The sequence below is a fragment of the Xenopus laevis genome, chromosome 3L (assembly GCF_017654675.1).
Source record: "Xenopus laevis strain J_2021 chromosome 3L, Xenopus_laevis_v10.1, whole genome shotgun sequence".
NCBI lineage: Eukaryota > Metazoa > Chordata > Amphibia > Anura > Pipidae > Xenopus > Xenopus laevis.
The window spans coordinates 64,782,462-64,798,411 of record NC_054375.1 but is presented as its reverse complement, the minus strand read 5'-3'; the positions used below and the strand labels follow the sequence as shown (position 1 = coordinate 64,798,411).

Here is a 15,950-nt window from a genome sequence, read left to right as displayed (position 1 = left end):
GTCTTCATTGTATATTCATAGATAAGACAATTTAGCATACAGCCTCTTGCTTCTGGATTTACTAAACATTTGCACAGACTCCATTTCTGATTATCCTAGACTCAGTTTTACTTGGATTGGTACAGATAAATTGAGTACTGTGAATTGAAATTCCAATAGTTAAAAAGAAATTACAATCTTGACCTGACAATTTTAGTCATGTTACTTTGACATTTGTTTTGTGCAACGTTTATTATGAGAAAAGTTAGTAAGTAGGAAATTGGACAGTCGGGGTACAGCAGATGGGATCTAATCTGTAAGATCTGTGCCAAAGCTTTTGATACAGATTTTATTGCCCACTCGCTGATATACCTGCAACAATTTCAATTCCTAGTAATGGTGGAGTTTCTTCAGACATTTTGTTGCCCACGATTTAACTCCAATGAAAAATTAACCTTTTGTTACTGCTAGTGAAGAATGAATCTGTCCCGAAAAATTTGCGAAACGCCAAGAAGTTCACAAATGCATTGTAGTCAATAGGTGTCAATTTTTTCTCGCTCCAACTGCATTAAAGTCAATGGGAGTTTTTTCTTGTGGCAACTTTTTTTGTCCCAGCAACTTTTTTGTCCAAATGTATTAGGGTAAGTCCACATTTTGGTCGCCTGGCGACCAATCGCCTCCTCTTTGCGGCGACCAATCTCCCCAAACACCTTTCCTCACTCTGAGCCGGCACTAATCACACGCAGCGTGAGGCAACTTTGGGCGACTTTGGAAAATGAATTGCCATGTGTGATTAGCGCCGGCGCTTTTACATTTCAGCCGGCGCAGAGTGAGGGAAGGCGTTTGGGGAGATTGGTCGCCGCAAAGACGAGGCGATTAGTCGCCAGGCGATCAAATCTCCCCAAACCGCCCAGTGTGGACTTAACCTTAAAGTCAATGGGAGTTTTTTCTTATGGCAACCTTTTTGTCCAAATGCATTAAAGTCAATGGGCATTTTTTCTTATGGTAACTTTTTTTTGACTCGTGACTTTTTTGTGAATTTTGCTGCAGGAACTTTTTGCCTCATTTTTGAACAATGGAAACGTAACGAGATAGCAGCTCCCTAACACAAGATAACAGCTCCCTGGAAGATCTAAGAACAACATTTAATAGTAAAAGCCAAGTCCCACTGAGACACATTCAGTTACATTAAATAGAAGAAATAACAGCCTGCCAGAAAGTAATTCCATCCTAAAGTGCAGGCACAAGTCACATGACTGGGGCAACTGGGAAACTGACAAAACGTCTAGCCCCATGTCAGATTTCAAAATTGAATATAAAAAAATCTGTTTGCTCTTTTGAGAAATGGATTTCACTGCAGAATTCTGCTGGAGCAGCACTAATAACTGATGTGTTTTGGAAAAAACATGTTTTTCCATGACAGTATCCCTTTAAGGTAGGAAAGGGGCTTTTTACAATGAGAGCTGTGAAGTTGTAGAATTCTCTTGCTGAAATAGTAGTGGCACATACATTTGTTTCATGAAATGGTTGGATGCCTTTTTCACAAGTGAAAGAATAAAGGGTTTACTGTGGGACTGGAGTCAGGTAGGAATTTGATGGATGAGTGTTTTTTCAGCCTCATCGACCATGTAACCCTGTAACTGGGCACTAAACTTTTGCATAGATGGGCAGTTTAAAACTATGCAAGATTTCCACAGAAAAATCAACTATATAGAATATAAGAAATATAAACAGTACTAAGGATCAAAGTACAGGCAAAAAAAACAATAGTTGGGAGGTGCCTTGAGCTGTGTGCCGAGCCCATATCCCCGCAGGCAATGGAAATTCTTTGTGCTGGGAGTTTTTCTGGTATAACAGGATTTAGAATTACATTATTGGCTGATACATATCAACCCTTCTGTACAGGTAGAATAAAGGACTAAATAGGCATATGGCACATGGAAACTTGGCATGCATATTGCTCCAATGGGAATGTGTATTGCAGTTAATTTTATATATATACAGTATATCTATAAATAATGTGCAAATAATGTGCAAACCTTGAACCTTGTCTAATGGTTCAGACTACCTGCTTCTTATTGTTTTCATACAATATTATTTTAACTGAATACATATCAACTATCTTGCCTATAACTGGGATTTGTGAAACATTGTCAGTGTCATAAACAGCCTTCCAACAAGAGTCCAACAGCAGATTCTTGTTGTTGAGTGTGAGTGAATCTTAATGTACTGTCCAATCTAGTTGTTGCCTGCCTGGACCTTTAAAGGAGAATTCAACCCCTTCAGCACTAAAATCCCTCCCCCTCTCCTGTGTTGCTCCCCCTCCCTTCTCCCCCCCGACCTACCTCCCCCCCGGGCAAATGCCCCTAACTTGTTACTGACCCCTCCGTGCAGTTCCTCTCCTGTTGAGTTTACGGCAGCCATGTTCGCCCGTTCGCTCATCTTCCTGTATTCGCCAGCATTTGGTGGCGCATGTGCCGTAGAGGTGCTTCCTAAGAGTTAAATGCATAATTGAAACAGCTTCTATCTTTCCATTAAATTCCCACATAGCTGCACAAAAACGGAAAGACTTGCATCATTTCTAAGACAAGAAAACTGCCAAAATCCCAAGAATGATTTAATTTCTGTTCCATTCCTCCCAGTGAATCATAAGCTGGTTTAATCAGGGCGGTTGGTGTATAGTGACTTCTCTCCCACTAATCTCTGGGTGCAACTCAATGAACTACAGATGAAAGCTGAGCCTGCTCATCCATTCACAAGCTATATATCTAGCCTGGAATTAAATACAAATCCACATTTATCATTCCATATTTCTAGGCAGCACACTTTGCAGAGATAGAAGGGTTGAGTTTTAGAGATAGTTGGGTGTGGAGTTGTGGTTGGATAAGGGAAGTGGCTTAGGTGTGACCAGGGCAGACTGGAAACATGGCCTATAAATGTCAGGACTGGTAGTGTTGGGACGTATTAAAGATATAGTGACAAGACATTAGCAGTTACGAGGTACTTAATGCAGAAATGATTTGCATAACACACACGTAGCATTACCTCACAGAACCAGGAAGTAAGAAAATCCCTCTCCTCTTTTGAACTGATAGGCGAGACTCCTGCTTCCTGTTACACTGGTGGCTGCACCACCCATGGTTGCTATGACACCAGGTATTTATATGGATATAGCTGTTCCTTCTATTGAATCCTTCACAAAACCAGTACTAAAAATAGAGGGGGGATGTAATTGTTCTGTACAGAAGACACAGTTAAATGGCAATATTCCATCACTTGCACTTACACTGAAGTATAGACTTATTATCTTAATATACATCCCTTGCTACTAGTTACAATTATGCACATGTACCATCTGTTTTTTCTCCCATGAATAATGGAAGACTTGTCATTTCAGGTATCTCAAATGTGGATTTTCCATTGCTCTTCTTGCTGTTGCCGTGGGCGTTTATTTAATCCCATCTGCCAGGCCCGGACTGGCAATCTGTGGGTTCTGGCAAATGCCAGAGGGGCTGCTATAAGGTGCCATAGAAAGTCAGTATTTAGTGGGCTGTTTGGGCCCATGTGTGGGCTGATTGGGCCTCTGTGTACCTGAAATTGCAGGGCCTATTTTAATTCTCAGTCCGGAACTGCCACCCGCCATTGATCGAGAGCCATTCATGTGAGTGTCTGTATGTCTCTTAAGCTAGGACCATATTGATTTTTGCCTCATTCAAACTGCTGAAATGAAGCTGGGTAATGGCTGTAATGGCTGTAATCAGGCCCGGACTGGCAATCTGTGGGTTCTGGCAAATGCCAGAGGGGCTGCTTTAAGGTGCCATAGAAAGTCAGTATTTAGTGGGCTGGTGGGGGCTGATTGGACCTCTGTGTACCTGAAATGCCAAGGCCTATTTTAATTCTCAGTCCGGACCTGGCTGTAATGCAACCTCATTATTACATTTACAATTGGAAATGATTCTAGTCTTGAAATAAGTGCACTGAATTCACTACCCCCTGAAGTGTAGGACTTACCAGGAGGGCACATCTATGTATACACTTTCTGTCAGCCCACCAGAATCCGTAGACTTCAGGCATTTCCATTTAATTCAGAAATAAAGCTTAATAGGGTGGAAATATTCTACATTATGTACTTGGGTCCAGCTCAAGGCATCAGCCTTTTAGCTCTAAAGATCCTTACCGTTGTATACATCCCAATCACATGCATACTGATGTAATTTATCTGAGCTTAAGGACCAACAATATACAGTATATGCAGAATATAAGTCACAACACAAGGCTGATTAATACTTCATTAAAGGGGTGGTTCACCTTTAAGTTAACATTTATCTTTTCAAAGGGTCTTCGTCATAATTTTTGTATATTTTTTTAATTATTTGCACTTTTCTTGTGATTCTTTACAGCTTTCAAATGGGGGTCACTGACCCCATCTAAAAAGCAAATGCTCTGCTACAAATTTATTGTTGTTACTATTTTTATAACTTATCTTTCTACTCAATCTCTCTCCTATTCATATTCCAGACTCTCATTCAGATCGATGAACTGTTGCTAAGGTAATTTGTCCCCTAGCAAACAGATTGATGAAATTGCAAACTGGAGAGCTGCTGAATACAAAACTAAATAACTCAAAACCATAAATAATAAAAACTTGTCTCAGAATATCACTCTCTACATCATACTAAAAGTTAAGTCAAAGGTGAACAACCCCTGTCACTCAGACATCAAAAGTTGTATAATAAAAGCCCTTTTCAAAATAAACATGAAACCCAAATGTAGAAAGTATGATTGCTAAAAGGAGGACAGTAACTTTAGTATTTTAGAAATGGTACAGAATGTTTAACTGACTATTAAAGACAGTGGTTCCCAAACTGTCGGGCCCAAACAAGTGGACGACAGTGCAGTTAGAATGCAGTTTAGTTAGAAGGGAGAATATTCATATACAGGTATGGGACCTGTTATCCAGAATGCTCGGGACCTTGCGTTTTCCGGATAACAGATCTTTGCGTAATTTGGGTCTTCATGCCTTAAGTCTACTAGAAATTCATGTAAACATTAAATAAACCCAATAGGCTGGTTTTGCTTCCAATAAGGATTATTTATATCTTAGTTGGGATCAAGTACAAGCTACTGTTTTATTATTACAGAGAAAAAGGAAATCATTGTTAAAAATTTGGATTATTTGGATAAAATGGAAGTCTATGGGAGACAGCCATTCCGTAATTCTGAGCTTTCTGGATATCGGGTTTCTGGATAAGGGATCCTATACCTGTACTGTATATCTATTGAACTGTAGAACTGTTACCACTTTGTTATGAGCTCAGGAGAATGCTCTATTTCAAAGGGGTTCCTGAATCAAAAAAAATCTGGATACCTCTGAAGTGTATTATGTGCTCACCAGCTACTTTATTTGTACCACTGCCATCAGTATCTATTCCAGGCCCTTGGTTGATAATTATCACTTCTATTTTGTAACATATAAGAAATAATGTAATCTCTTTTATAATTAAAATTCTCCAAAGAATTTTATAACATTAATGTACAAGGCCTTATGCTGAGAGTTATTACACAGGTCATCCAAGATTACTTTTAATATCCTTATGTTGTAAAGTAAAGGGTACATTATTTTAATATACAAGCTTTAATGGGTCATGTAACATTACATCGCCAAGCACTGTTTATATAGTCAATTCATGGCTTTTTGCCAGAATTTACAGCTTGTGCTTCACAGAGATTATGCCAGTATCCAAGAGAAGGGCATTTTATAGATATTTTATTTGTCCAGGTTTAAAAAAACACCTCCTTCCCTAGTGGGGTGTCTGGCAGTAAAAAGAAAACTTCAACAAGGAAGAAGGATATTTTGTGGGCAGCTGAAAGGCCCGGAATCATTTACCACTGGCAATGAAGGTACTGTCTCATGTTTAGTGATTACTGTGATCATTACTAATGTTATTTCAGGAATTAGCATTGAAGTGCATTATTATTATTTAGCTTAATAAATATGGAGTATTGGGTAGGTGTCACGACCGGCACCCAATACCAGAACAAGTGCCAAGCACCCTGGTCTCGGCTCGGCATCACCAGTAGTGTGACCACCGTTGGGCTTCGGGAGGAGCCCTCAGCTTACTTGGGTGCCACCTGGACTTAACGAGGGGTACAAGGTGAGATGTTCTGGCTGGCAAAAGGGGCTGTTAGCAGAGTCTTTTGGGCCGAAGGTCACGGTACAAAAGGATTAGGCAGAAGGATGGTCAGACAGGCTGGGTCGAGGCAGGCGGATATCAGAATCGTCAGGCAGGCAAGGGTCAAAACTGGGTTGTCAATCAAGGGGTTAAGCTGGAAGAGTTGTCGTAGGCAGGCAAGGGTCAGGATACAGAATAAAGAATAGTCAGGAAACAAGCAGGAGTCAAAACCGGATAATCAGGACAAACAGATTCAGGATCAGATGCACAAGGCTCAGGAAACCACTAGAAACCAAGTTCTATCACGGGCATCTGTCTGCAGTCAGAATGGGCCTTTTATAGGGGAAAGAATTTGCGGCAAAAATGTGCACATTCGCGCCAAAACGCGCTGGCGCAAACACGCCAGCATGTTTGCGCCTATAAAGAACACGCAGACGCTCCGCGCGCCTTAAGGAAGGCAAGATGGCGCAGGAAGAGGACCACGCGGCGGGCAATGGCCGATGGCGGCGCGGCGGGCGTTCCTGCCGCCCCACTAGACCACCAGGGCAGGTAGGTTTTATTACAGTAGGCAATGGGGATTAGTTGCCCTACCTAGATGCTTTTATTTTCTTCTACTTACTGAGGTAAGTTAAATTACAAAGTCCACTACAGCCTAATTGACAAGTCAAAGCTAAGACTAATGACACATCAGGCTATATGATAGTATTTTAAACCAGCAGCTTTATTCTAGAAAAGTTGCAATGACACAACATGTAAAATTGTCATCAAATACCCTTCATCAGGAGACCCCCAGGTATGTGCACATGATCCTTATCTAAAAATGGTGACAATGTTCATGTGCCTTACAGTTAACACTGTACTGTCACAGAGAAGATCCATTCTGCTAGATTCCTATCTGAATGTACCAGGCCAGCTGAACTTCTTGGGAATGTTGCCTAATGTTCCTCTAGTTTAACCAATAAGAACTCTGTCATAGCCTTACTTTTTACAACTAGAGGATACAGCTTGTCACAAGTAGTCCTATTTAAATTCAAATCAAATCATGAGTAGATGACCAAATTTTACTAATCCAGTGACTGCAAAGGAGGAATGTACAACTACTTACAATTCTGGGTCAGCCTCTGCATGCAGAATATTAATTTGTAAAACACACAATTTTTTTATATAGTGCCCTATAAATGCATGCCTAATTCTTTCCAGGTTGAGTGGTAAAGGGGTAATTGGAACTGAATATCCAATAAAGTTCTCCTTAAAAATAAAACTGATCAGCTAAAGCGGGATTATTTTGTGGCAGTTATTGTCCCTCAAGCACAAGTGATCACACTGTTCTGGTTTGTTGTAATATTTGCTTCTGATACAGTGTACACAGAAGGGTGTATTGTCAAGGAATGTACACAAGACTTACAGACAGACTTGTTTTAGAAACCACCACTTATTATTTTTCATCAATGCATTCCAGATTGTCTGACAGCTGTTTCTCTTGTATGATGCCAGTATAGATTGAATGTCCAAAATTATTCTTTGTCTTCTACTTTCCCTAACAGCTGAAACCATGCTGCAGACAGTGCCAACCATCTTGTATCCCTTGTTCTTTATGCTGTTTATTAATACTTTATCTCTTCCCAAGTTGTTTTAAAATGAAACCTAACAGGTCCCTCTCTGGCAACAATATAAATTTATCTGATGGGTACCCTCCTTCTAGAGGTATCAACTAAAGTTGAGCAAACTGGTGAAATCTGACGGACATATTCAACCAAAGAAAAAATTGTTGAAAGAGAAATGCTCTGCTCTTTGTGAATAGAATGAGATCAACCAGGTCATCAGTAACTGGAATGCAGGCATTTTCTATCTGTGATGCTGTCCAGACGGCAGCCATTGCTTTGCTCATGTCTATAACAGGTCTAGGAAAGGTAGATGCCATTTTGAAAATAGCACTGACCACCATACAGACAGGAAAGCATAACACTGTTTTATAAGGTCTTTCTGATGTTTGAATTTTTTAGGATTCAAAATTATAACCAAAACAAAGTTCTCTTTTAGGGGAGACTTGGTCATTATCCATCCAGTGGCAGTGGAATTGGCCCATAGAACTGTACCTTTTTGCATGGCTTTATGGATGGTTTGACAGATATTTATTTAAAGTCCTGTTGAAATGATAAAATTGTTCTCAAATCCTAACAACATTAAAATAACAACATATATATATATATGCAATGTTTTTCCCCTAGGAAACATTTACACTGGTACTGTGGATGGAAAACTGTGGGTGATCAGAGGAGAACAGATATTTATCATAACTCAGATGGGCCAGAATGTGTCAGAGTGTAGTAGGTGCTAATGGAAGCATGTGCCACTTGAGATTGGCATCAGTTTTATAGCAGAGCCATTTCAATTTATGTATATTAAATGCTAGTAAATTGAAAATGATGGCCACTCACAATTGCCTCAATCATTTTTGCAATGTTGGAATTATGTCACTCTAAGGTCAACACTTCTTTCCACTCATAATAAAAAAGTTACTGATGATGTCTCCCAGGATAAGTATAGTAGCCTGTAGAAGACAACTGGGGCGTTACCTATTCACCACTGTGTATTTGCAAACCTTACCTGGGACACAGGACCACCACATATATATATATATATATACCAAAGTATTTGGTGGTCACCCAACCTATAAAACAACATTTCTGTCTTTGTTTAGCTGGTACGGAGCTGATTGACCAGCAGCAGAGCATATGCTTGAGTCATCTTCAGCTGATCACCCATATTTTTAGTATTATAGTAGGAACAACTGATAAATTAGTGGTGTTGCTTTCTAGGCAACATCATGTATTACCCTGGGAGCTGTACCATAGTTATGGTACAAAGTTATGGGTACAAATGGGGAGGTGCATCGCAACTTTTTCTTGCACCTTTGTTAGATATTTAAGACATGTACCTTCTAATAAAACAACATTGTTTTCCACTGCTTTTGCAGGTCACCCCACTGTCTCTACAGTATACAGCATTCTTCTAAGGAGGCATGGCTTGTTTTTGGAAGTAGGTGAGGATGGGAGATACTGGTGAGCTTCCATGACCCTGATGGTAGTGTGACCTGGACTATCAGGGATGTTATTGAGTATGGAGAGAACCTGTATATATGCAGTACTCACCAGCCTTTCCTAGTGGGGTTGCTTGAGCAGCAATAAGGCATGTGAATTGCAAAGTATAATACTATTGTTACAAAATAATCTTGAATATTTTTTGCTGAAGCAGTACTGAAAGCTCAAAAGCATTTTCAAATGTTTGTCTGTTTCTTGTGTTTCTCTGTACATAGTATCCTCCACATTTCATCTTACAAAGTCCTGGAACAGTCCTGTGTGAAGGTTAGAAAATTCTAATTATTTTTTCAAATAAATTGTAACCCTAGCTTGTGGGTCTGTAATCTTCCTACAGTGGCAGATTAAAGGGATCCTGTCATCGGAAAACATGTTTTTTCAAAACGCATCAGTTAATAGTGCTACTCCAGCAGAATTCTGCACTAAAATCCATTTCTCAAAAGAGCAAACAGATTTTTTTATATTCAATTTTGAAATCTGACATGGGGCTAGACATTTTGTCAATTTCCCAGCTGCCCCTGGTCATGTGACTTGTGCCTGCACTTTAGGAGAGAAATGCTTGCTGGCAGGCTGCTGTTTTTCTTTCTCAATGTAATTGAATGTGTCTCAGTGAGACATGGTTTTTTACTATTGAGTGTTGTTCTTAGATCTACCAGGCAGCTGTTATGTTGTGTTAAGCTCCCCATAGACGCGACGATTCTTCTTGCTGAACGACCGATTTTAGGGAAGCCCGACCAATCCTTCGAAATTATCGTGGGGTTAGTGGGATTCGAACGATCGTACATCTTACGATTTTTCAGCCGACATCTGTCGGGAAATTGATCGGCCAGGTCAAAAAATCTTTGTTGGTCCCAGTGCAATCTATCTATGTTTGCAGGGCCGAGCAGGCAGCTCCCCTTTGTTTTCCTGGTAAATTGGTCTTTTTAGTTGATGGTAAATTCGTACAATCGTTCTGAGAAGATCGTGGTCTCACGATCAGGATCTGATCTTTTAAAAATCTCAACATCTATGGCCAGCTTTAGGGAGCTGTTATCTGGTTACTTTCCCATTGTTCTTTTGTTTGGCTGCTGGGGGGGAAAAGGGAGGGGGTGATATCACTCCAACTTGCAGTACAGCAGTAAAGAGTGATTGAAGTTTATCAGAGCACAAGTCACATGACTTGGGGCAGCTGGGAAATTGGCAATATGTCTAGCCCCATGTCAGATTTCAAAATTGAATGAAAAAAAAAAAATCTGTTTGCTCTTTTGAGAAATGGATTTCAGTGCAGGATTCTGCTGGAGCAGCACTATTAACTAATTCATATTGAAAAAAAAAAATTTTCCCATGACAATATCCCTTTAATGTACATTGGACGAATACAAGTAACCTTGACAAAGAAAAAACAATGGTGAAGTGCAAAGAATTACATTTCTCTGTGAATTCCAGTGCAAGTAATGGGGAAAAAAATATAACTATATATACACACATACTACTTTACTTTTAAACAGAAAGTATGATATTGTTGATCCTGGCCACAAGTAGCAGAAGACCTTCATCCACACACAACCTTCCCAATATTCTTTAGAGAGACCACATCCCCTGAAATAACACCTAGATTATTCAGGGAGTGGGTATAGTTGGATTTGGTTCCGTGCAGCAAGCCCCCCCCCCCATATCCCAAAAACAAAGTTCACAACAACGAAGAGTTAATTATCATTTATTGAAAAAGTGCAGCAGTGAACAGGGTCAGTTAAAGGGCACTTACTACAGAAAATGGTCTCACACACACACAAAAGCAAGTTTCACAATAGATATAAGGATCAAACATTCAGTGAAAAGAAAGAAAAGTGAATATTTAAACGTAAAAGCAATTTCTAGCAGTTACAAATTACCAGGGCAATCAAATGTTCTGCACAATGTTGCTCTCTGATGCTTCCTGTATGTCAGCTGACGTATTTAAGTACAAGTGTCTATACTTAATAATGATCATTTTGTTGCCAGACGATTATTTATTAATGTCCCATAGCACATCTATCTGTCTGCATGTCTAAAAGAGCCCAATTTTTATGTTACGTAATTTTTTTCTGTTTTTAATTTCCCTGTGGATTTGCATAAGAGAAATATTTCCCATTTTTTCACACGCAATGGCATGACATCACAGGGGCCATGGCAATGGTCAGTTGGACAGGGTTGTATTGCACTCTAGCACAGGGAAAAAATCCCTGGGTTCCCCTAAAGCCTTTATTGAGAGATACCACAAGTCAGCACTAGCTAGGAGTATACCCCCTTCCCCCTTTAGGCTGCAGCTACATCTCACTGTGGGGCTACTGAAAGATCTCCTGGAGAAACTTGTCATGCAGGGCCCCCATTTAAAACCTCTGCAATTACCTCAGGCCTCTCCGCAAAAGAGGCCCCTCTGGTGTGTGCAAAGATCGTTTCTTCTCTGCGCATTTGTAGAACATAGGGGCTATTACATGGTTTACCTAAATGGCACAGTCTGTGAAAGGGAACTGCTATTGGTCTATGACCCTTACATTTGGTAACTGCTTTGTTGTCAGGCAAGTTATATTACATGGTATCACTTTGCCCGGCCACCCCATCGTGCAGCTGAGGAATATCTACCTGCAGTTAATCCACTTGACAGCACAGGCCTCTTCCATAAACAGCACAATTCCCATTCACATTACCAACTGTATCTATAAGAAGCTCTGCTTTATAATATATACAAAGTGCATCTGCTGATTAGAAAGGTTTCCCCACAAGTCACACATTTTAAATGATATTGGCACATTCAGGGATATGCCCCAACCCACCCCTCTTTAACCATTCACACTAGCTATGTTATAAGTTATATTTAATAGCATAAAAACGGTTTGCAGTAGACATCTTGTGCCAATTAATCTGTGGTAAAATGTCCCCTCTCCAACTAGCCTGGGCTAGCACAGAGATTAACACATTGATCAGTCTTTAATTGGCACATGGGCATACTACAGGATCTGTTATACATGTTCACCATCTGCCAGCCCATCAGTTTATTCTGAACAACTATAGAAAGTATTCATTTAAAGTGGCATAAAACCTGTAGGTGCACCATGGCCTATCACACATTTACAGGTCACAATAACACATTAGTGAGGATGGACTTGGTAACCCCATGGATATTCCTGTCCAGCAGTTTCCATGATGGAAAGCTTTCCCAGACTGAGAAGGCCTGCAGCAAGTCATTCTTTTTATAATATCGTATCTAAACTCTAACACAACCAGCCCATAAAATCACACATCTACATGGAGTTGTTTAGGGACAGATCACTGAAAGTGTCAGGGCCACTTTAACGGAGTAAATTCCTCTAGGGTAACTAAGGTGGTATGCGTTTATATCATATTAATAAACTTGCTTACCAGTAAAAGTAAACGATACCTGTGAACTTGCCTTCTGCCAAGCCAATCGTCAAGTACAGTTTTAAGTAATAAATGGTTTAACATATTATAACTAGATAACATGGTAAGAGAAAGATGGAAAACGTCAGTAACAGTATCTACCGTATATATCCAATATAAAGTTAAACTAAATTACTTAAATAGATTAATTGAATCAGTTTTCCACATTTCTAATCATAATATGCTCAAAGCGATGTTACGCTCTGATACTAATAACATATATGTTAGCGTGTAGGATCTTTGGAAATGTCCCAGAACAAGCATGACTTGTAAAGAATTGAGTGCATATGCTGGACGGGTCCCAGTAACATAACATTACGCTCAGTAATCCTGTGACTTCTGTGGGGAGTGGGGACATGCCTGATGAATATACTGGAGATATCCAACATTACACACACTTATAATCCTTTTCTAAGATCCCTCTCATGCCACTGAGAAGCAACACAGACATATTTATGGCCTGCACTTGAGTGCCTCCAACAGGGCAGAATATTCTTGAGTCTACATAGGCAGGAGCTTTCTAGTAGAGCAGACACTAAGCAAAACCCACAGGCACAAAATCAGTATAATGTTCACTGTATCTATCTTTTCAAATAAAAAACACTTTTAAAGCCCCACACTGGGGTCCAGAATATACTGAAGGCCCCAGTGTATAACAAGGTTAAGGGATATAAAATGATATCTAACATATCCTGCTGTCATTTCAGAAACGTGAATATTAGTGCAATTTATGCCTGCAGTATTATAGCTATTGTGGCAGTGATCCTACTAATTAACTAACGCAGGACATTTTGACAGTGAAACACATGGCTGTTGTATTGATTCAGTGGGGCTCATTTATAAACAGTGGGGACATTTGCACCTGGGCAGTAACCCATGACAACCAATCAGACAACTGCTTTCAGTGCTCAACCGGCAGTTGTTTGAAAAAAAGCTAATCGCAAATTGGTTGCTATGGGTTACTGACCAGGTGGAAATTTGACTACTGTTTATAAATGAGTCCCATTGTGCTGTGTTGTTCATTTCTTTAACTACCCTACCTCCTTTTCTGGGCCACAGACCTCTGCAGATGCAAGTAAGCAGCACCTTACAGAATCTGCAAGGTGAGCCAGGAAGGCTGGAAAGCATTAAATCAGCCTTGTGACTTAGTACCTACTAACTGCCCACCATATTTTATGAGCCATCAGTTCATTTAATTCCATAATGAGAAATATAGTGAATATTAGCCATTCAATTAATCTGCTTTAAAAATTTTCAGAATAACTCTATGTCAAAATTTGTAGTCAGCACAACACTGCGTTATTCACTCAGATGGGTGTAGGCAACCCCCCCTCCCATAAATTGAAAATGAACTGCAGTGTGCAGGGGATGAGGGTTTTTCGAAGTACCAGAGCTTGCCCAAATGTATTCTTTAAAAACAGAATACCTCAAATAATGACTTTTTTTAACTGCTAAATCATTTTTTACTATTTTTCTGAAATGTAGGTTTCAAAAATGAATTTCATTTTCCTCCTTCTCATACTTACAATGCAATACATTTCTCAGCAGACTCAGATAAATGGAATGCTGCTGAAAAATATATATCAACTAATGTATCCAACTGTAACAGTTTAGAAAGTCACTGATGTGGTTTGCTGAGCTGCTGCTGGGAAACATGGCTGGGAGGGAAAAGCAAATATACACTATTTTTAAATTAGATAAGGTAAAAACAGAAGTGTCACTATTCATGGTGTAATATCTGAAAATGAGACTTTTTATGAAGGTGCTTTGCCATTTTAAACTCATTTTTATTTTTATTTTTTAACACAGGCTTGAAGAGAGCAGTGTGCAGTATTGGGCTTTGTTTGCCAAGTAATCCTGCCTTTATAAAAGTAAACAATGGAAACCCTGAGACTTTCAGATATAGAGAAGCTCGCAATGAATAATTTCAGTGGGCTATAAAGTTGTTAGAATCCTAGTAAGGCTGGTATTTAGAAGAAGAAATGATTTTATCAAGTGTAATTGGTATAAAAACAAATTATATGGCAGTATCCCTTTAACATCACAGTTGCTTGGAAAGCACAGGTTAAACAAAAGCTAAAAAAATATTGGGCCTTTCCTTTTAAAACCTGTAATTACAAGGCAAGATGTGGTCACTTGGGGAGGAGGGAAGATATAAATTTGTATTGATATGTTGCATTTTGGTGTCATTTTGCCCCAGTATCTATGTGGCAATACATTATGCAACTTGGGTGTGATTTTCTATGTCACACTGCTAAAATAGTTTTCTGACACATGGAAGTTATGATTTAACAATAAAAGCATAAGAGCTGCAGATAATCACAGGGCCTGGCTTTTCTCTTCTCTCCTCCTCCTCTGATTAGACAACAGTTCTCCATGACTATAAAAGGAAACGTCCTATGGCATTGTGCTATTTTCCTTTATCCAAGAGGAGGATTTGCATTTACATTTAAATGAGATTCCAAAAAACACAGTAGCGAGATCAAACAACGCCAGAAATTACGTCCAGTCATTTTAAAAACACAGCTGAAGTGTTTCAATTCACATATTTCATTGGGGGGCCAGCTAGTGAATGATCCCAATCACTGTCACACCCAACACTGACCAGCAGACATGGACCAGTCCTCAGAACGCAGAATTCCAAATCATTTCCAAGTTACTTCAAAGTCTTTCTGCTTAAGGTGTGGCTTTGTTGCCCTTGGTCCATAAACATCAACCGAGGATCAAACCTGTACCTAAAAAGAAAGTTATTGTCTTTTAATCTACTTGAAATGGCAAAAAAGAAATGGTTAAATGAGCAATGTTTCCAACTCTCTGATGAAGAATAACGAGCAGGAATATATAAAAATAATACAGCTACTATTGAGAACACATTTAAGTATCTGGTAAGATTCCATGAGGCAATAACTCTAGAATCAGACAATCATTTAAGGGCAAGTTGACCTCAAAATAAAACCCCTGTTTCTAAGCATCTTCCCAATATACATTAAAACATTTCAGTGTTTTTATTGTTATTTGTAAAAAAAAGAATTGCTATTGAAAGCAGCATTTGCTTATCTCCTGGTTGTTACTTTTTAAACAATGTTGCAAAAGTCTTGGTTCCCCAGCAAAGACAGGCCTGTTAATCAGCTGCCTTCTCTTACATTGTATCAACATACAAGAAAAATACAGCTGCAGCACCTCTTTGTTGCAAAAAGACAACCAGGGCAGATAATAGACATGGACAAACACACTGCTTTCAATAGCAATACATATATAGATAAATTAAAAACCATAGAAGATG

The 15,950-nt window shown here is 39.4% G+C and overlaps 1 protein-coding gene across 2 annotated transcripts in view; it reads right to left on the bottom strand.

Moving 5' to 3' along the window:
* Nucleotides 1-10,930: 10,930 nt before the first annotated feature.
* gns.L (glucosamine (N-acetyl)-6-sulfatase L homeolog) overlaps nt 10,931-15,950 on the bottom strand; it is a 32,528-nt gene continuing 27,508 nt past the window's right edge. For both annotated transcript variants that reach the window (XM_018252421.2, XM_018252419.2), the window contains exon 14: nt 10,931-15,402. In XM_018252421.2, coding sequence (XP_018107910.1) covers nt 15,324-15,402 — 79 coding nt within the window. In that variant the 3' untranslated portion in view covers nt 10,931-15,323. The remainder of the gene's footprint in view (nt 15,403-15,950) is intronic.